We start from the raw sequence: 21823 nt of genomic DNA, 5'->3' as shown, positions 1-21823 counted from the left end.
CCAAGAGCTGGCATTTGGCTAACAGACTCCCTGGGCTAAAATCAATGGTAAAAATAAGTGATAGCTAAAGTGAATTTAAAAAAAAGAAGGTAACAACGCTAATACAAAATGACAAGACATTAAAATTATCTATTGAATGTAAGCAGATAGTCCTACCACAAAAAGGAGTGCAGTGACTCCACCAGTGGAAAAACAACACAAATGGCAGAGGGGAGAGACAGCGCAAACTCTCTAATGTAGTAAACTCCACACCGTTTAACCACCTCCTGCCATATAGTACAATGACAGGCGCCAGGTGGTTCTCTTGTTCTGGGAAGACGTTATATGACATAATCCCATTCTAACCACGCATGCACGGCTCAGGGAGCGTGCAGCGTGGCGATCGGTGGTGCGCTGTGTCCCTTGGACACACCGGATCACCAATCAACGGAAAGAGCTGAAGATGTCGGCTTGGTCATGTGATCAACTGTGTCCAATCACAGTTGATCTCATGTAAATAGGGAAATGCCGGTTATCGGCATTTCTCTCCTCACGAGCTGTCACGCTGACAGCTCGAGAGGAGAGGAGAGCCGGTAATCGGCATTCCTCGGAGGGGACATGTACACTAATCATCAGGGCACTGATGATCAGTGTGCCCTGATGATTTGTGTAGCCCCAGCAGTGCCACCTGTCAGTGTCCATCAATGCCAGCTGTCAGTGTTTATCAGTGCCACCTGCCAGTGCCTACCAGTGCACATCAATGCCACATATCAGTGCCCATCTGAGCTGCCTTTCAGGGTCACCCATCAGTGCCACCTATCAATGCCAGTCAGTGCTGCCTATCAGTGCCCATATATGAGTGCTGCCTTTCAGTGCCCATCAGTGATGCCTGTCAATGCCCATCAGTGCCACCTACCAGTGCCTCCTCATCAGTGCCACCTATCAGTGTCCGTCAGTGCAGCCTATCAGTGCCCATCACTACAGCCTCATTAGCGCACATCAGTGAAGGAGAAAAATCACTTATTTACAAAATGTTATAACAAAAACTAAGAAAATTAATTTTCAGTGGTTTTTGGTTTGTTTAAGAAAAAATAAAAAACCCAAAGGTGATTAAATACCACCAAAATAAAGCTCTGTCTGTCACAAAAAAGTGATAAAAATTTCGTATGGGTACAGTGTTGCATGACCGCGCAATTGTCATTCAAAGTGTGACAGCACTGAAAGCTGGAAATTGGCCTGGGCAGGAAGGGGGTATAAGTGCCCGGTAGGCAAGTGGTTAATAAAAGCAGATAAAACCTAGTCACAAAGGTAAAGCAGAAATCGCATGCATAACAAGAGAGAAGGACAAAATTTTGTTTTGTTTGTGGGGGGCTGTTTACACTGAGTGGGTAGCCCATTTTGGGTCATCTTTGGAAGATTGTGTTATGCATTCTGTGACACTGTTAATCTGAGGGTAGCAGCTCCCATTGTTAGCTGTCACTGGGAGTGAGGAAGCCAAACGGGGGTAAGGAAGCCAGCCAGCCAATGCAGCTTCACTTTCACCAGCCGTTCGCACAGGATCCGGATGCTGTGTGAGCCACAGCTCATCTTACCATCCATCCTTTAGGAATTTGTTTGCTTGAGAAGCTTCACCAATCCATCCATCCTGATCCCTGGAACTAACTTTGATGCAGCGGTTGTCCTCATCTCTTTTGATGAATGTGATTTCTGCTTTACCTTTTTTCAGTATGTTTTATCTGCTTTTATTAACCACTTCTAGTCCGGACACTTTCACCACTTTTTTTTTAGTAAAAAAAAAACCCAAATTAGTTTATAACCAAAAATTATAATTTTTTTTAAAGAAATTTCCATTTTTATTTCATTTTTGTTATATTATTGTTTAAGGGTTTTTGTTTTTTTTTTTTTACATACTGTCACCCTAGCAGTACAGTGTCACCATGGTGCACCATACTACTTGTGGGGGGTGATGAAGATTTTTTATTTTTTTTTACACTGATTGTTTTTACACCCATAAAGGTTGTAAAAGCAATAATTTCTCCTCTCTGACTGCATTCTTGCATCCATTGAGAAGTACTGTGTGAGCTGTGATTGGTCACAGCTTGTCACATGGTACAAGACTGTTGTGAATAGCCTTGTACCATGTGATCTCTGTGATCATTCACAGATTTCACACGTAGTAAGCAATGATGTCACAAGTGATCACATGATCGTGACCTCGCACAGAGGTCCCGTACGACATTCGGTGTTCCACTGTGTCCTCTGGACACAGTGGGCACCAGATCACGGTGCTGCGCACTCCCAGGGAGCGCGCACAAGCAGGGGGCAGGGAGGCCATTTATAAACGGCCACCTGCCCCTGCACTGCCACCATCCGGCTGTTTATATACAATGGCCAGACAGGAAGTGGTAAAAGTGTGTGGGGTTTAATACACTAAAGAGTTTGTGCTGTCTCTCCCCTCTGCCCTTGATAAAATAAAGGCAACCTGGGGTGCTTGCACTTACCTAAAGCAGTTTTCATTGTCCCATGAGCCTGCCTGTCCTCTCCCAGCTCCATGGCATTCCTATAGGCCTGTGAGGCAGCATGTCATAGTTCCTGCTGGGAGTATATACTCTAGGTGCCTTCACTGTATGCCTGCTAGCAGCTTGTTTTTTTTCTTCCTAAAATCATTTTCAGTGAATTGAAGTTAAAGAGAAAACCATTGGAAAGGAAATGCAAATACTGCATGTGTTATAATGAAGTAAACTGACCCTATTGATTAATCTGTCTTCTTGTGCTCTAACTTTTTGTGGTTAACAGTATAATGAATTTCTTCACCAGGTTAGAGCACGTGCCAAAGAATTCTTTGAGTTTCTCTGCCAGCTGGTATTGGATGAAGCAAGCGCCACAGACCAGTCGGGACTCGGTGCTTCAGGCAGAGAAAGGATGGTAAATTTTGATCTTTCCCCCTTCGCTAACCAAGATAGTGAGAGTACACCTGATTCCCCTGATAGCGGTGATGTCACAGTGGACGCTAACATCCTATTGGTGAGCCATGGGGCGTACATGAGAAACTGGATAAAGTACTTTGTTGAGGATCTTCATTTTACATTTCCTCCTGACCTAAAGAAATCACGAGAACTCTCTGTCAGTCCCAATACAGGAATCAGCCACTTTATTATCAGCCTGAAGCCGGGAGAGCTCAGTATACCTGACATCCGTTGCATTTGTATCAATCGTCATGATCACCTTGTGGATATTATTGCAGATACCAGCCACTACGTTGTATGATCTGTACCAACTCCATTTTCCGTCACATCCTTGTGCCCTGGAGCATGCTGGGATATGTAGACTCCCAGCATGGCCAGGTATGCTCTCTACTATTGCCTGATGCTTCTAGTTAAAACAGAAACGAATAACGGTTTTGAAAAATAATATTTGTTATGTCAATGTGTACATCCTCTTTTGAGGGCTTCCTTTGATTTTTACTATAAAATAAGAGTTTGCTGGACCTTAAAAAACAATGCATCACATAGAGGGTTCACAAGGACAAACTCAATAGACTCCTGTCATTTGGGGGGCTGTAATATATAGTGTACCTGTCATCTGTACACTGGCTAGTTTTGGAGGCAGATAAGCAGTATTCAAGATTATATACCCTGTTGTGACCGCTCTCTTTTTCCCGCCTTACAAATCCAGGGCCAGGAGTACCTGGGGTTACTCTTGCACAAGCCATAATGCATTTGCTGTGCCAGAAACTCAGTGGAGGCACAGCCTCTATCAATGAGTGGGGCAGCTGGGAGGGTTGTACCTCATGGGCGGGTACAGAAACAAGTGAGCCCTGCAGAGGACATATCAGAAGATAACTATTATCACTTTGTCCAGAGTAGCAGGTAATGACTCACATATTAAGAAAAGAAATGTTCCCCTGTCCCCCAGGTATTCATATTGTGCTAACAATTTATACAGTACTTTACATACTGTACATTCACATCAGTCCCTGCCTCTCAAAGTGCTTGCAATCAAAGGTCCCTATCTCACACATATATATGCACATACTATGGCCAATTTAGATGGGAGGCAATTTATTCTACCAGCTTGTCTTTGGAAGAAACCAGGGTACGCGGAGGAATCCCACACAAGCACTAAGAGAGCATGCAGACTGCATGAATCTAGTATTCTGGCTGGGATTTGAACCGAGTACCCCAGTGTTGCAGGGCAGAAGTGCCAACCGCTAATGCCTTTGCCAAAATCATAGATGTTTTTTACATCTTATACATAACCGTAAAATTGCTGATTCTGCTTCTTGTAGCCTAGACCTGTCCAGACTAGGAGGTGACTGTTGCCTTGTAACTGTATTAAAGAGCACCTGTATCATAAGCCCAATGGGAAATGTGTGCCTTGTACTGCACTGATTTTAACCTCCGTAAATGATAGCCTAAATGTCAATTTGCACAGCCTTCGTGGCTGCTTATTGCAATCAGTATTTTGATGATGATGATGATAATATTGATGCTAAACATTTTAAATATTTTAACAGCTCATCGGGGCTAGATATCTTTAAAATATAGGCAGTGTAAAGGGGAGTGATATTTTACAACACACAGGTGACTTTCTGTTTAGCAATCCCATAGTAATGTCATGTTGAATGGCAGCCAACAGAGAACAGTAGGCTGTACAGAAAAGGTACATAAATGTTTAAAAAGAGTACGTTTTATCCATCCCCAGTATTGGGTATTTGTTGATTGGTATCCGTATCTCTTTCCATTAGATGACGTTTTGTTTTAGGTTTTGTGGGCTTTTTAAGCACCAGGTTGTGCAGTGGTTTATAATTTTTATTTATTTTAACTTGACTGAGTTGTGTATGTTGACATTTTGTTTTTCATACTGTGCATATACTGTAGTGTGTGAATTTGATTATTTAAACAGTGCATGTAGATATCTTTGAAAGGGCTAATATAACTTTATTATCCATGTGCAGGCGATGACTGTGAAACAAAGTATTAACCATATGTGTTTTAGTTTGAAAAGGTTCCTGTTTACATGTATACCCAGGGATACAGAAAGCCAGGAAATTCCACACTTAAAGTGTTCCTAAACCCCTGATTCTGCATTCACTATATCTGATCTTCCACAGTACACAGAACATGATAATGCAAATATTTTAGTAAACATAAACTGCTATATACCTTTTCTCATCAGCAGTTAGAACAGTCTGGTGATTTCTATCAGTGTCCAGCAGAACACTGGTTAAAGCTTGTAGGAGGAGTTTTCATTCTACCCTGATTGTCCTATGAGGCTGCATAACACCTGAACCTCTGCCTGAACATCACTAATTGGCCTTGTGCTGATCACATGGACTCTCCCAAGAAAAAAAAACTCCCCAGCTATACACACCAAACTGCGCATGTGCAGCTTGCCCCCAAAGCTCTGTTCTATCAGCAGATGGACTGGGGGACAGCAGAAGAAGGGGATGATCAGAGAAGACAGGATCAAACCGCCTTTTTTACACAATGCAGAGGATTAATCCCTTTGGTTCCATAGTGAGTGTAATAAGCATGATTTACTGCATATACAGACTGATTTTACTGTTGTGAGTTTAGTAACACTTTAAAGTGGAACTCTTATCAGTACTATCATTTTGGATAGAGTAGAGGAGGGTTAGAACCCTTTCCAGTTGTTTTCTTGCCATCTGTGTCTTATTGAAGAGATTTCTCTTCATTACCTGTTCTATAACCAAAACAGGAAGTAAGAGGAAATCCCTCTAAAGTGAGGGAGTCCCTGGTTGCCACCAGGGTCAACAGAACTAGTAATACTGTTCTGTTGACAAACCAAAATTTGGGATTTTCTTTCATTTTCACTCTCGATGATGATGGTAAACATGATAAATAGGGTGAATCTCCGTAATGGAGGCACAGACGGCAATAAAAAATTGACAGGAGTTCTAGTCTCTACACTTGATTCAAACAAAATGCACATTTATCCATGTTTTATCCCCTTAGACACCCTGAAGGTACTAAAAAATACCTGTTGATCTTCAAGAAATGCACTCTGCTCCTAAGTTCTGTTATGGGCTGACATCGCCATCCACAGCATGTTTGTAGACTGAGTGGTGTCAGGCCTGCCCTGTGTCTTTTTGCTGAACCACTCAACCACTTCCACTCTCAGATCTCTATAACCAAAAGGCTAATCAGTCCAAGATAGGAACTAGGAGATTTATTTATTTTTTTTCCTTTCTTCATATTAAACAGATATAATGAAATGCTTCCAGTGGTGTATTAAACAGAGCAAAGGGGAGCAAATAAGAGAAGTTCATTGTCAGGGTTTACATACACTTTAAGCAGACCTAACCTCAAAATCAAGCTTCACTTTGGTTAAAATAATAAGCTATACAGTAAGTAGGGGGTCTTTATTTTCACCCTGTGATCCTGCCAGTAACACACTTCCTGTCCTATGGTGATAACGTTCACTCACAGTTCTCCCCTTAGGGCACTATCCTGATTTGAACTACAAACACTTTCCCATTTCCATTTTATGAGGTTGTTGAGTATTTTATAGCTGGGAAAACTGTTCCCATAGCTGGAGGTTTCAGATCAATATGCAGAAAGTAACAAGAACACTGGATTTCTAGCAGGATCAACTGGTCATTTCTGTACTTCTGCAGAAAATGTACTTAGCTTGAAGAAAATACTAATGCAGCAGCCACATCAAAGGATGGCTAAGCTAGAGTATATTACATTTTTGTTTTTGGATTTAGATATGCTTTTTTTGCTAGATATATACAGAACGGTAAGAAGTAAAGCTGGCCATACATGCACACATCAATTAAACTTGCACGTATGGCTAGATCTGCACAATGCAGCACCCCCTATCAAACAGCAGAGTATTTGAGGAGACAAAAGAATGCTTCCACAATAAATACACATAGCATTCAGTGCGGCTCTCAAGGGATTTTCCATGCTGACTGACTGGTATCCAATTAGATATCGGCTGAGAGGAGATGTTAGTGTCGGTGGGCCCATGCCAAGACTTTTTCCAAATTAGTTTGGACTTAAAGCAAACCTGTGCTTTTTCCCACTCTGGGCCTGAGGATGTCCATCAGTACTGGTTTTATATGGTCACAGTTCATATCATTTCTACAGCTATGGAATATGTAGATATTTATGAACAGCTCATAAAAAAACTAATGATTAATTAAAATATAAGCCAAAAACATTATTTCCAGTTTTCTCAGTACTCAAATGTGGGGAAGCATGTGCTATTTATTAATCGGTTTAAAGAGGATATTTACCCCTCAGACGCAAAAATTCATGGTGCATGTACATCCTAAATCCATTTGTATAATCAGATTTTTGCTTAACTTACATTTTTTCACTTTCTACTTTTCAGTAGGTTCTGGTGATGTAGTCAGTGTCTCTCGTTTGTCCCCTGGGAAGGGGAGCCGTAGCCCAATGTGGCAGATGTACCAGTTGAGACCTGGTATGGCCTGTTATTGATCAATGAGCTCACCAGATGATCTTGGAGCCCAGGACTATAGGACATGTGGGACAGGAGTAGCCTAATAAAGAAATAAGAAACATGTTCCTATTTGTAAGTTTATTGGTTTCTCTAAATACATTTATTTAGTGTGGAAAGCTTTTTAAAGGGGGGGGGGTGTTACGTCAAGCCAAAACCAGTTTTGGATACAGTGGGGAAGACTCAGGACCTCTGTCTGGTTTTAACTGCTATCTGAGGCTTTGTTAGAGAGATTTACCTTCACTCCTGTCCTGCTGAAAACCTTTCCACCAGACAGGAGTTAAAAATCTGCAACAGGGACACAGACAGAAATACAAATCTGACAGAGGGTATAGTCTTCCCCCTACTCCTAAGCAAAGTGTATTTCTGTCTGGGCTGCCATTGGATAGATCCCTTCACTTAATGTCTGGTAAACTGTTGTTGGCAGAACAAGAAGTGAGGGTAAATCTCTCTAATGGAGCCCTGGGTGGCAGTAAAAATAGGGATTCTAACCCTTCCATATTCTATCTAAGAATATATAAAATAACTTTTTGGCTGGACATACACTTTATTTCTATCAAACAGTAGCGCATGCTTTACTGGATTTGAGCATAAGCCAAATACAGAATTTATCATGCATCTCCATGACCGTAAAAGATGGCCCTGCACGGGACATGTACCTGTGTGAATGAGCCCTAAAAGTGTGCATGAACATTCAAAATGCATTGCACCACACTTCACAGTATATGCCTGGTGGTGTGTTTGTTTTGTTCCGCTATACAATGCGTTAGGTTGCCATTTACAATTAATGGCACCTCTCATGGAGCAATACACAACACAAGTGTGAATGGGCCCGAAGAATAATCTATTTCCCCATTTGTGCTAATAGTATGTATGGAGGAATCTCCACTGTTGGGTTTTATATTCAGCCAGCTGCTACACTCACAGCTGCCTCAATACAATGGTGTTGCTGAATAGTGACTACATCTGATGGGATGTAATTGTTGTTCAGACTGATAATTTTCCACCCGAGTTAATTTTCAAATTGACTTTTGTGTCACCAGGACAACTAATGGCTCAAATTTTGGCCACTCGGGGTCTTTATTGTAAACATGGAGTCAGGGCTGTCATTCACAAGGCTGTGCCTCCGGAGAAATGCTACTGGCCGAAAGCTTAGCATTTTTCTCCCTTAATCCTCTCTGACCATAAATGTGAAGCCAGTGCTGCTTTAGCATAGGGCCATTGATTCTGCTACCTGATCCAAAAGAAAGACTTCCACTTTATATAGTATCCAAACATAGGCAGCCCTAATTCTGAACATAATCCACAGTGGTAAGAATACAATATACTAGTACTAGACAATATATTGTAGATTAGACTATTTTTGGCTTGAATCAGTCAACTACTGGTCTTTTAATTTGCTCCATCTCCAAGATATATTACTAAATATGAACTGTAAGTTTCATAGACATTTGTTTGACTACTATATTGCATGTTGTCGTTTTGTATGATATTTAATTTATTACAATTAAAGTATATACTGTACGATTTAATTGCCTCCCGTGTATTTTGTCAACTCCACGCTGACAATCAGATGTTAAAGTGTATCTAATGCCAAAAGGTTTTTTTTTTTTAAATTACTGGATATAGAAGGGAAATTAAAATCGTCCAGTGGAGACTCTGGGTGACAACTGCCTCAGATTGGGTTTCCCCTCTTTGGAAAGATTTCATTTTACTTCCAGTTGCTTTTTGGAACAGGAAATGTAGGAAAATCTCCCCAATGAGACACATCAGAGCCTGGCAGACTATTTAACTATATCCAAAATGGGGGAAAAAAGAAAAACTTTGGCTTTATATATCCCCTAACAGTTTCCTGGGATGAAGTTTGTAATGCTACGAAAAGTTGGTTTTTTTTTGTTTTGTTTTTTTGTTTTTTGAATGAAGTAAAATGGAAATATAGTCGATACTTGATTCTTGTTTTGAAGAACCCAAAGATGTTCTTTCAGGTCCTCTTTGCAGTGTCATCTAGGACAGTAGTGATATGACCCCTAACTGTAATTTTATGCTTGGTGCTAAGCTTTATTTATGGTCCAGTATTCTCTGCAGTTGTGGACACTAGGAAGAAGTAGATTATCACCTTGCTCCAAGGCAGAAAAGCTCTCTTTGGATGGAACGTAGCAGGGCCGGGACAAGGTCATTTAGAGCCCTGGGGCAAAGATGCCAAACTGCTCCTCCTTTTCTAGGGGTTATTATGCAGGAGTTGAGATAACGAGAACATTCTTGTGCTTTGAGGTGCATTGTGCCAAGTTAAGCTTGCTTTTTTTTTTTTTGCAGCATACCACAACGCACACTGAAGGGAAAGTGGGAGTAAAATGAGCCTCATCGTTGGTATCGGTGGCAGTAATACCCCAGTATTGGTGTTCGTGACCACTGTTACAGCCCCAGCATTGGTATCAGTGGATAGAATAATAATCTACAGTACTGGTGTCAGTGGCTGCAATAATAACCCCTAACAGTGGTATCGGTGGCCTCAATAATAACCCCCCTAGCACTGACGTCTGCTGCTGTTAATATCCCACAGCATTGGTGTCAGTGGCTGCTATAATAACCCCCTACATTGGTGTCTGTGGCTGCTATAATAACCCCCTACATTGGTGTCTGTGGCTGCTATAATAACCCCCTACATTGGTGTCGGTGGCTGCAATAAGAACTCCCCCCTAGCATTGATGCCAGTGGCTGCAATAATAACCCCCAACATAGGTGTCCAGTGGATGCAATAATAACCGCAGAACCTGCTTTGGTGCTCAGTTGCAGTGCTGTTTAAACCCCCCTAACACTCCCCTTCCCATTCGTGGCCTGTGGCAATGTTTTCTTAGTCTGGTTCAGATGCAGGTAAATACAGAAAACCATTCAGCAGTTTGACAGGCTCAGACATCAATCCAATTACATGGTCTGATCATTTATCTATAGTGCTAGACATAGTATTATTGGACTCTACACCACGCACATGTGATTGGAGATTCAATGACTCATTGCTACATGATGTAAACATTAAAACTGCTCTATCCAAAAGTCCTTAAGGAGCTTTTCAAACTCAACACATGCTCGGTTAAGGGAGCTTCCACCTTATGGGAGGCCCATAAGGCCTACATAAGAGGACGATGTATAGCAGCCCGTTCCCAACTTAAACGAGATTCCGCAAAAGTTAGAGCTGAACTGATGCAGCTGCTCACTAAAGCGGAATCTAGTCTTTTGAACTTTCCTCCGACCTCTAAACTGCGTGAAGTAGTATTATTAAGGAATCCACTTAAGGCTTTAGATGTCAATGGTTTGGCGAAGAGCATGTTGAGGACGAAAAAAAAGTTTTACGAATTTTCTAATAAACCCCTTAGACTATTGGTGAATAAGCTACGAGCCAATTTTCATCAATCAATCCCTGACTTCCTTTTTCAACCAGATGGTACCCCTACCTATTGCCCTCACACCATAGCTAAAACATTTGGCCTTTTCTATAGTAAATTGTATAATTTTCTCTCTCCAGAACTCCACCCACAATTCAATATAAAAGTTTTTGAAAATTTCATGTCCTTTCTTCCCTTACTTAAACATACTGACCTTGCCATTCTTAATAATGACATTACCTATGAAGAACTGGAAAAAGTAGTTAAAGACTTACCTTTACATAAATCACCAAGTCCTGATGGGATTACCTATTCTTATTATAAACAATTTCTTCCTAGCTTGCCTCCCTTGTTGTTAGCCCTTTATAAATCTTTACTTTCTGGAGAAACTCCCCACTCCCAATTTCAACACTCATATAACCATCATCCCAAACCCTTGGAAAAACCCTGCAGCTCTGGCTAACTATAGACCTAGAATTCTTCTCAACTCTGACTACAAAATTTTCACCAAAATTCTGTCAAACAGACTAGTCCCTATCCTACCTAGACTTATTCATCAGGACCAAGTCGGTTTGTACTGGCTAGACAAGGAGGTGATAATACGAGAAGGACGATAGACTTAATCAATGTGGTTAATAGTACCAAAACACCAGCCCTACTATAAAGTTTGAATGCCCAAAAGGCATTTGATAGATTCAGCTGTCCTTACTGTATATGTTAGCAATTCTATGTCACATTGCACTACATGGTTTACTCTTCAAAGCTATAACAACATTGTACACTTCACCCATGGCACAGGTTAAACTTCCATGTGCTACATCGGATCCCTTCCAAATGTTTAATGGTACCAGACAGGGGTGTCCTCTATCCCCCCTCCTTTTTGTCCTATTCTTAGAGCCGTTAGCAGTGGCAATTAGGCTACATCCAGATATTACGGGAGTTAAGGTTAGACAAAAGGAGTTTTAAGCTATCATTATTTGCAAACAACATCATATTGACCATTACAGACCCTCATATTTCCCTGCCAGCCCTACATAAGCTACTTCAAGACTTTGACTTATCGGGCTATAAAATTAAACGCAAGCCCTCCCCCTCAATCTTTCTCCTGAACATCTTGCTCTTCTCCAACATAACTACCATTATCATTGGTGTTCTGACTCTATAAAATACCTTGGTACTCATATTACACCTACTGTACATATTCATCTGTATTTGAAGCTAACTTTGTACCTTTGTTTAGGGATATACGGAACTCATTGAACAAATGCGGCACCTATGCTATCTCTTTTCTGGGTAGAATAAATGTGTTAAAGATGTCCATATTGCCAAGGATACTGTATCTGATCGAGACACTTCCAGTTTATATACCGATGGTACAGCACCGCTCTCTCCAGAACGGTTTCCTCAATGTTATATGCCATGGCATGACAAAGTTCACAGAATCTCCCGTTCTGTCCTTTTAGCTCCATGCTCTCATGGGGGATTGGGAGCACCCAGTCTAATTAAATACTATTGGGCCAATCATTTATGGCATATTCTGTCCTAGTCAGATCACCTGGCAATAAGTGGTTGGAAATTGAGATATCTCATATGTTTCCTATACACCCATCCTCTCTTTTTTGGTCTTTGCATACTATGTCTAAATTACCCCATCCACACTCAACTTTTAAATACTAAGTCATTCACGGTAAAAATCTGGCACACTTGTAAGCAAAAATTTTACTTATCACCCCCGTGCTCCCATTTTACTAATATACTATACAAACCTGCATTACCCAATAGCTTAATCTACTCTCAAATGCTCCCATGGGCTCAGGCTGGCATATTTCCAATGCGCCATTTAATTCACCGAGTAACCTGGAAGTTTCCTTTGAGCAAATCAGAACCAGGCACAAAACCATACCTTCCAGAGTTTTCTATGCATATTTAGAATTTCAACACTTTTTTTTTCTACCCAAAGGCCCTCAGTCACCCTGGATTGACCTACTAACTTTGAATATACTTGTATGTTAGGCCCCGCTCAGACACATTTAATCTCTACTATATATAAGATATTGCATGAGTCTTCTCCCATGACTGAGAAAACTGATTTATGCATGCCAAAATGGGCTGAGGCCCTTCAAAGACCTATCCCAATTATCTGCTGGCATACAATCTGGGAAGCAGCTTCTAAGGCATCTCATTGTATTACTCATAAAGAAAACATCTGCAAAGTCATGATATATTGGTATAAAACGCCTGTTATACTAAACTCTTATAATAAAGAAATTTCAGAGTCTTGCTGGAGATGTATGGGGGAACGGTGGCTCATATTTTCTGGTTTTGCCCCCCAATTTAAGAGTTTTGTTCTAGAGCTGGTTCTAGAGGTATCCTTTCCATAAACCCTCTAAATTACCTCCTACAATTACCATTTTCTGGAATTCATAAACAATCTAATATGCACACATATTAACAGCTGCTAAGAGATTAATCTCTCGTTACTGGAAATCCACAGATACCGTCACAAAATCAACTAATCTCAGCTATAGCTGAAATTAGACTTATGGAATTTTTGACTGCTATTTCATGTCATAACACTACAACATTTCATAAAATATGGGATATATAGGACAATTTGTTTTTTGGAGCACCTAAATGTGATGCCCCCTCTCCTCACAAACCTTAACTACTTATCTCCTGTCTATTTTGAAGTGCCTACATCTGATGGGATGCAATTTTCTTTTCTGTTCCCTTTTTCCTCTCTCTTGACTCTTTAGGATAAAGTCTAACATCTTTATCAGATGTAATTTTTTCATTTTATATGTTCAATTGATAAATGAATATTTTCATTACTGTTAAACCCTCCGTAGCTGCTGTGCGGCTTCTGTTGGGTTTTTTTTTTCCTTTTGTTCTGTAAATGATAAAAAAAAACAAAAAAAGGATAAAAAAATAATTATACTCACAAGTGGACATAGTTACAAGCTCTTCACATCTGTCACAGGAAGATACGACCAGAAATGTAGTACATGCATGCAGATGAACTGGGAAGACACCACAAGGGCCTACAGATGCTGATGCGTTTTGAGGGTGCCCCTTTTATTCAGAGCTGTTCGCTGAGAACAATGTAACTGATAACAGACAGCACGGGCACTGAGCAGAGAACATTAGCAAGATATCTTTCAGGTATTTTTTGCACCTATCAAACAGACATAACAAAATGCTTTTATTTTTTGCAGACCAAAAGCAAAGTAAATATATACAGTGGGGCAAAAAAGTATTTAGTCAGCCACCAATTGTGCAAGTTCTCCCACTTAAAAAGATGAGAGAGGCCTGTAATTGGCATCATAGGTAGACCTCAACTATGAGAGACAAAATGAGAAAACAAATCCAGACAATCACATTGGCTGATTTGGAAAGAATTTATTTGCAAATTATGGTGGAAAATAAGTATTTGGTCAATATGAAAAGTTCATCTCAATACTTTGTTATATATCCTTTGTTGGCAATGACAGAGGTCAAACATTTCCTGTAAGTCTTCACAAGGTTGGCACACACTGTTGCTGGTATGTTGGCCCATTCCTCCATGCAGATCTCCTCTAGAGCAGTGATGTTTTGGGGCTGTCGCTGGGCAACACGGACTTTCAACTCCCTCCAAAGGTTTTCTATGGGGTTGAGATCTGGAGACTGGCTAGGCCACTCCAGGACCTTGAAATGCTTCTAACGAAGCCACTCCTTCGTTGCCCGGGCGGTATGTTTGGGATCACTGTCATGTTGGAAGACCCAGCCACGTTTCATCTTCAATGCCCTTGCTGATGGAAGGAGGTTTGCACTCAAAATCTCACGATACATTGCCCCATTCATTCTGTCCTGTACATGGATCAATCGTCCTGGTCCCTTTGCGGAGAAACAGCCCCAAAGCATGATGTTGCCACCCCCATGCTTCACAGTAGGTATGGTGTTCTTTGGATGCAACTCAGCATTCTCTCTCCTCCAAACACGACGAGTTGTGTTTCTACCAAACAGTTCTATTTTGGTTTCATCTGACCATATGACATTCTCCCAATCCTCTTCTGGATCATCCAAATGCTCTCTAGCAAACTTCAGACGGGCCCGGACAAGTACTGGCTTAAGCAGGGGGACACGTCTGGCACTGCAGGATCTGAGTCCCTGGCGGTGTAGTGTGTCACTGATGGTAGCCTTTGTTACATTGGTCCCAGCTCTCTGCAGGTCATTCACTAGGTCCCCCCGTGTGGTCCTGGGATTTTTGCTCACCGTTCTTGTGATCATTTTGACCCCACGGGGTGAGATCTTGCATGGAGCCCCAGATCGAGAGAGATTATCAGTGGTCTTGTATGTCTTCCATTTTCTAATTATTGCTCCCACAGTTGATTTGTTCACACCAAGCTGCTTACCTATTGCAGATTCAGTCTTCCCAGCCTGGTGCAGGTCTACAATTTTGTTTCTGGTGTCCTTCGCTCTTTTGTCTTCACCATAGTGGAGTTTGGAGTGTGACTGTTTGAGGTTGTGGACAGGTGTCTTTTATACTGATATAACAAGTTCAAACAGGTGCCATTGATACAGGTAATGAGTGCAGGACAGAGGAGCCTCTTAAAGAAGAAAGTACAGGTCTGTGAGAGCCAGAAATCTTGCTTGTTTGTAGGTGACCAAATACTTATTTTCCACCATAATTTGCAAATAAATTCTTTCCAAATCAGCCAATGTGATTGTCTGGATTTTTTTTCTCATTTTGTCTGTCATAGTTGAGGTCTACCTATGATGCCAATTACAGGCCTCTCTCATCTTTTTAAGTGGGCGAACTTGCACAATTGGTGGCTGACTAAATACTTTTTTGCCCCACTGTATAGAAAAAAATCTTTACAATTTACATACACTGTAACACAAACCTGTACTAACACACTGGCTGCAATTGTTGAAAATGCTAGTTGCCTTGCTTTTGTTTTGGCTCTATGGCTTTGATGCTTTCTGAGCCACTGACTTTCCCAGCCAATCAGGGGGTCTTCACTTCACTTGCAGCATACTTGTTCCAGGTCCATTTCTCGGAAAGTACTGAAAGGCAGGTTTCCTTTTAGTGCAAAGTTTCACATTTGACTAAAAAGGATCTATAAGTCCTATTTAGTCCCTCTTTAAATGCCATTAAGCCTATCCTATTACCGCGGCCTGTGTAATTATGAGAGCAGTATTAATAAATCCGTGTCCCTGGCAGTAATTCACAGGAAATATATTTGGCCTGGTGAGGATTGTATGACAGGTTCCTCTTCCGTCAGCTATGTGTGAAACACAATATGCTATAGGAAATGCGAGCAGGATCACATGGGGCAAATTAAAAAGCAAATTAAAATAAAATGCCAGAAATAAATCGTGCAGTGAATTTACACATTGCTGTCTTCCTGGAAACCTTTTAGCTCATTTGAACCCTCCTGATTACTATAATGCAGCCAGGCTATATACATATACAGTAATAAATATTTTACTTTTTGTTTTACACTGGTACGTGCTACAGCAATTGTAAAATATCCTGTACTGCCAGCACATAGGAGAGTCAGGCTTCGGCTCTCTCACACAAAGCAGCATCCCAACTCTCCAGCGCTCCAACATGCCCCCTGAACATTGCTCTAGGTGACAGTGCTGCTCAGGGAGGGAGAGTGTTGTGTGATATATGGAATATTTTTCTTCACTATTTCAACCAAAAACAAATAAAAGCATTTAACTTACTGAACATAATACATAAATATACATACACTATATTGCCAAAAGTATTGGTCGGCCTGCCTTTACACACACATGAACTTTAATGGCATCCCAGTCTTAGTCTGTAGGGTTCAATATTGAGTTGGCCCGCCCTTTGCAGCTATAACAACTTCATCTCTCCTGTGAAGGCTGCTCACAGGTTTAGGAGGGTGTCGATGGGAAGGTTGACCATTCTTCCAGAAGTGTATTTGTGAGGTCAGGCACTGATGTTGGACGAGAAGGCCTGGCTCGCAGTCTCCACTCTAATTCATCTCAAAGGTGTTCTGTCAGGTTGAGGTCAGGACTCAGTTGGGCGCATGAAATTGTCCAAAATGTCTTGGTATGCTGACGCCTTAAGAGTTCCCTTCACTGGAACTAAGGGGCCAAGCCCAACCCCGAAAAAAACCCCACACCATCACCCCCCCCCCACCAAACTTTACACTTGGCTCAATGCAGTCAGGCAAGTACTGTCCATTCACCTAGCAACTGCTAAACCCAGACATGTCCATCGGATTGCCAGACAGAGAAGTGTGATTGGTCATGCCAGAGAACACGTCTCCACTGCTCTAGAGTCCAGTGGCAACATGCTTTACACCACAGCATCCTATGCTTTGCATTGCACTTGGTGATGTAAGGCTTGGATGCAGCTGCTCGGCCATGGAAACCCATTCCATGAAGCTCTCTCTGCACTGTTGTTGTGCTAATCTGAAGGCCATATGAAGTTTGGAGGTCTTTAGCTATTGACTATGCAGACAGTTGGTGACTCCTGCGCACTGTGCACTTCAGCATGAGCTGACCCCTCTCTGTCTTTTTATGTGGCCTACCACTTTGTGGCTGAGTTGCTGTTGTTCCCAGTTGCTTCCACTTTGTTATAATACCACTAACAGTTGACCGTGGAATATTTAGTAGCAAGAAAATGTCACGGATGGACTTATTGCACAGGTGACAACCTATCACGGTACCATGCTTGAATTCACTGAGCTCCAGAGAGCGACCCATTCTTTCACAAATGTTTGTAGAAGCAGTCTGCATGCCTAGGTGCTTGAGTTTATACACCTGTGTCCATGGAGGTGATTGGAACACCTGAACTGGGAAACTATGAGGGGGTGTCTGAATACTTTTGGCAATATAGTGTATAAAATGTATGGGAAAACATTATTACATTCCTCTAAATCATGGGTCAGCAAACTATGGCCCCTGGGCCACATCCGTAAGATTTTATTCAGCCCTCAGATAGAGTCAGTGGCATAGTGCCAATGTGCACAGATTGAGGTCAGACGGCATTACCTCCGGTCCAAACCGCACCTGAACCCTGTAAGTGGGGACTCTGATGGGGACCCTGATGTAAAAAGGAATCTAATGGGACCTTGATGCCAGGGGGGCTATAATGGGGACTCTGATGTAAAGGGGGGACACTAACAGGGACCCTGATATAAAGGGGACTCTAATGTAAAGGAGACTATGACATCATTCAGGACAATAATGGGGACCCTGATGTAAGGGAGGGCTCTAACTGGGATCCTGATGTCAGTGGCAACACTAATAGGGACCCTGATATAAAGGGGACTCCGAGGTAAAGGAAGCTACGACATCATTCGGGACTATAATGGGGACCCTGATGTAAGAGGGAACTCTGATGTAAAGAGGACTCTAAAAAGAACTCTGATCTAAAAGGGAATCAATTGGGGACCTTAATGAAATGGGGGACTCTGATGTAATGGGAGCTCCGAGGGGGATTTTTCAGCCTGCAACTATTTGTGAAATATACAATGAGGCCCTAATACTGAAAAGTTTAATTAAAAAAGATAATGCATTGCTTGAGTATACCACTAGAGGGCAACCTACACTCACAGGAAAACATCTAAATACACAAATGGAATACATATACAGTATTGGAGCTGTTTTATTTATTTATTTCAGGTACTTATATAGCGCCTTCAATTTACGCAGCACTTTACATATATACAGTCATGGCCGAAATTGTTGGCACCCTTGATATTTTTCCTGAAAATCAAGTATTTCACACAAAAAAGGTATTGCATTAACACATGTTTTGCTATACACATGTTTATTCCCTTTGTATGTATTGGAACAAATATAAAACAGAGGCAGAAAAGCAAATATGACATAATGTCACACAAAACCCCAAAAATGGGCTGGACAAAAGTATTGGCACCCTTAACTTAATATTTGGTTGCACACCCTTTGGAAAACATAACTGAAATCAGTCGCTTCCTATAACCATCAATAAGCTTCTGACACCTCTCACCCGGAATTTTGGACCACTCTTCCTTTGCAAACAGCTCCAGGTCTCTCTTATTGGAAGGACACCTTTTCCCAACAGCAATTTTAAGATCTCTCCACAGGTGTTCAATGGGATTTAGATCTGGGCTCATTGCTGGCCACTTCAGAACTCTCCAGCGCTTCTTTGCCATCCATTTCTGAGTGCTTTTTGACGTATGTTTGGGGTCATTGTCCTGCTGGAAGACCCAGGATCTTGGACGCAAACCCAGCTTTCTGACACTGGGCCCTACAGTGCGACCCAAAATCCTTTGGTAATCCTCAGATTTCATGATGCCTTGCACACAGTCAAGGCACCCAGTGCCAGAGGCAGCAAAACAACCCCAAAACATCATTGAACCTCCACCATATTTTACCGTAGGTACTGTGTTTTGTTCTTTGTAGGCCTCATTCCGTTTTCGGTAAACAGTAGAATGATGTGCTTTACCGAAAAGCTCTATCTTGGTCTCATCTGTCCACAAGACGTTTTCCCAGAAGGCTTTTGGCTTACTCAAGTACATTTTGGCAAACTGTAGTCTTGCTTTTTTATGTCTCTGTGTCAGCAGTGGGGTCCTCCTGGGTCTCCTGCCATAGCGTTTCATTTCATTTAAATGTCGACGGATAGTTCGCGCTGACACTGATGCTCCCTGAGCCTGCAGGACAGCTTGAATGTCTTTGGAACATGTTTGGGGCTGCTTATCCACCATCCGGACTATTCTGCGTTGCAATCTTTCATCAATTTTCCTCATCCGTCCACGACCAGGGAGATTAGCTACAGTGCCATGGGTTGCAAACTTCTTGATAATGTTGCGCACTGTGGACAAAGGCAAATCTAGTTCTCTGGAGATGGACTTGTAACCTTGAGATTGTTGATATTTTGCCACAATTTTGGTTCTCAGGTCCTCAGACAGTTCTCGTCTCCTCTTTCTGTTGTCCATGCTTAGTGTGGCACAGACAGACACACAATGCAAAGGTTAAGTGAACGTCTCTCCTTTTTATCTGCTTTCAGGTGTGATTTCTATATTGCCCACACCTGTTACTTGCCCCAGGTGAGTTTACAGGAGCATCACATGCTTGTAACATTCTTATTTATCCGCAGTTGTGAAAGGGTGCCAATACTTTTGTCCAGCCCATTTTTGGAGGTTTGTGTGACATTATGTCGAATTTGCTTTCTTTCCTCCCTTTTTTTGTTTTGTCCCAATACACACAAAGGGAATAAACATGTGTATAGCAAAACATGTGTTAATGCAATACGTTTCGTGAGAAATACATGATTTCCTGGAGAAATATCAAGGGTGCCAACAATTTCGGCCATGACTGTATTGTACATTCACATCAGTCCCTAACCCTCAAGGGGTGTACAATCTCAGGTCCCTAACTCACATTCATGTATACACATTCTGGGGCCAATTTAGACAGGAGCCAATTCACTTACCAGCATGTCTTTGGAGTGTGGGAAGAAACCAGAGGAAACCCACACAGGCACAGGGAGCACATGCAAACTCTAGGCAGGTGGTGCCATGGCTGGGATTTGAACCAATGACCTGAGTACTGCCAGGTAGAAGTGCTAACCATTTAGCCACTGTGCTGCCGAAGAATTTGTATTTCTGCTCATCCAGTCCTGTGTGTTACACAGCTCTGCCACACAGCACAGTTTTGTCTGGCAGAGCAAGAGACCTTATTTTCCACTGGTGCAGTTACAGCAAAACTTTCAAGAGGGGGGCCATGATAGCATTGCTATAGTGTGAAGTATGCACCATGCTCGTACATTATGGCACACTTACCTCTAACTTTGCCCTTCTCTGACGATGTTAGGTCTGTGCTCCCCCGCAGCACTACTACCTACTTTGAGAATCGGTGTCTTCTTTCTTTGGACATGTAATTGCATGTACATTGGAGTAACCTAGCTTCATTCTTAGTATCTGACATGCGCTGTAGCTGGGTCATGGCTATCCTCTGCATGTGTATGCACAATAGTCAGCACGAAAAAACGTTTTTTTGACAGAAGAGACATGCAAAAAAAACGAAGAACAAAAAAACTACCTGCTAGCAATGTGCTCAGGTCTGCTTTAAGTAACACCTACAGGTTTTGTGTCTTGCCTTGACTGGCCTGTGAAAGGAGAAGCAACAGACTGATGAAATCATCCTTCTGTCACTCTGCTCTCTTCTCTTGTCAGCATACGTCTAGTCAGTGCAAGAGCACTAAAACTGCAATTCAGCCTGCAAAGCATTGCACCCACGATCAGTAAATTCACTGCATTACTGCTCCATTGAGTACTTCAAGTCCCTCTGCAATAGTGGTCTCTTTATTCACAGATCCTCACACAGCCGCACCTAATTAAAAAAAGTCTATGGGGAAAATTATACCGGGATTCAGTAAGGAGAAAGGGTTGAGGGTGGGGGACTGCAGACTCTGACCATGTTTCATGTTACACCCTCTACTGAAGACCACCCGACAACTCTATAGAAGCCATTCTTAACCAAGGTTCCTCCAGACATTGCTAGGGGTTCCTTGAGCTGTTGCCAATTGACCTCTCATCTAATGGTCCCTGCATAGTTTTATGGCCAGCATTACTTGGCAGAGCCAGCTGCATGATCTTTTTTGCAGTCTATACTGTAAGGGTGGCGATGTGACCACTACTGTAAGTGGGGCATTTTTCTCACTGACCGCCATTAATTTTTTTTAGCAGGGGTTCCCAAAACCTAAATAATATTTCAAAGGTATTTCAAGGGTTCCATTGGGACAAGACAGAGAAAATCTGTTATAGATCTTTATTCAATGGTGCAGCTATGGGGATGCAGGGGGTGCAGATTGCACCTGGGTGACACCCGCCAGAGGGGTTACACCAGGGTTGCCAGTAATTCCTAAAAAAAAAATATGGCATGCACAGTTCCAGAGCCGCCTGAGTTTGGACATACTCCGCCATTTTCGGCTGGGTGGTGTTAATGACGTAATAATGACGTCA

The 21823-nt window shown here is 41.9% G+C and overlaps 1 protein-coding gene across 1 annotated transcript in view; it reads left to right on the top strand.

The window, feature by feature from the left end:
- TIGAR (TP53 induced glycolysis regulatory phosphatase) overlaps nt 1–9002 on the top strand; it is a 38771-nt gene extending 29769 nt beyond the window's left edge. The window contains exon 6 of the mRNA XM_089679484.1: nt 2797–9002. Within this exon, the coding sequence (XP_089535610.1) occupies nt 2797–3246 (450 nt within the window). The 3' untranslated portion in view covers nt 3247–9002. The remainder of the gene's footprint in view (nt 1–2796) is intronic.
- The last annotated feature ends 12821 nt before the right edge of the window (nt 9003–21823 follow it).

Source organism: Staurois parvus, unplaced genomic scaffold (genome assembly GCF_062004578.1).
Source record: "Staurois parvus isolate SC_StPar_1 unplaced genomic scaffold, SC_StPar_1.0 ptg000225l, whole genome shotgun sequence".
Taxonomy (NCBI): domain Eukaryota; kingdom Metazoa; phylum Chordata; class Amphibia; order Anura; family Ranidae; genus Staurois; species Staurois parvus.
This window is presented reverse-complemented; position numbering and strand designations above follow the sequence as displayed.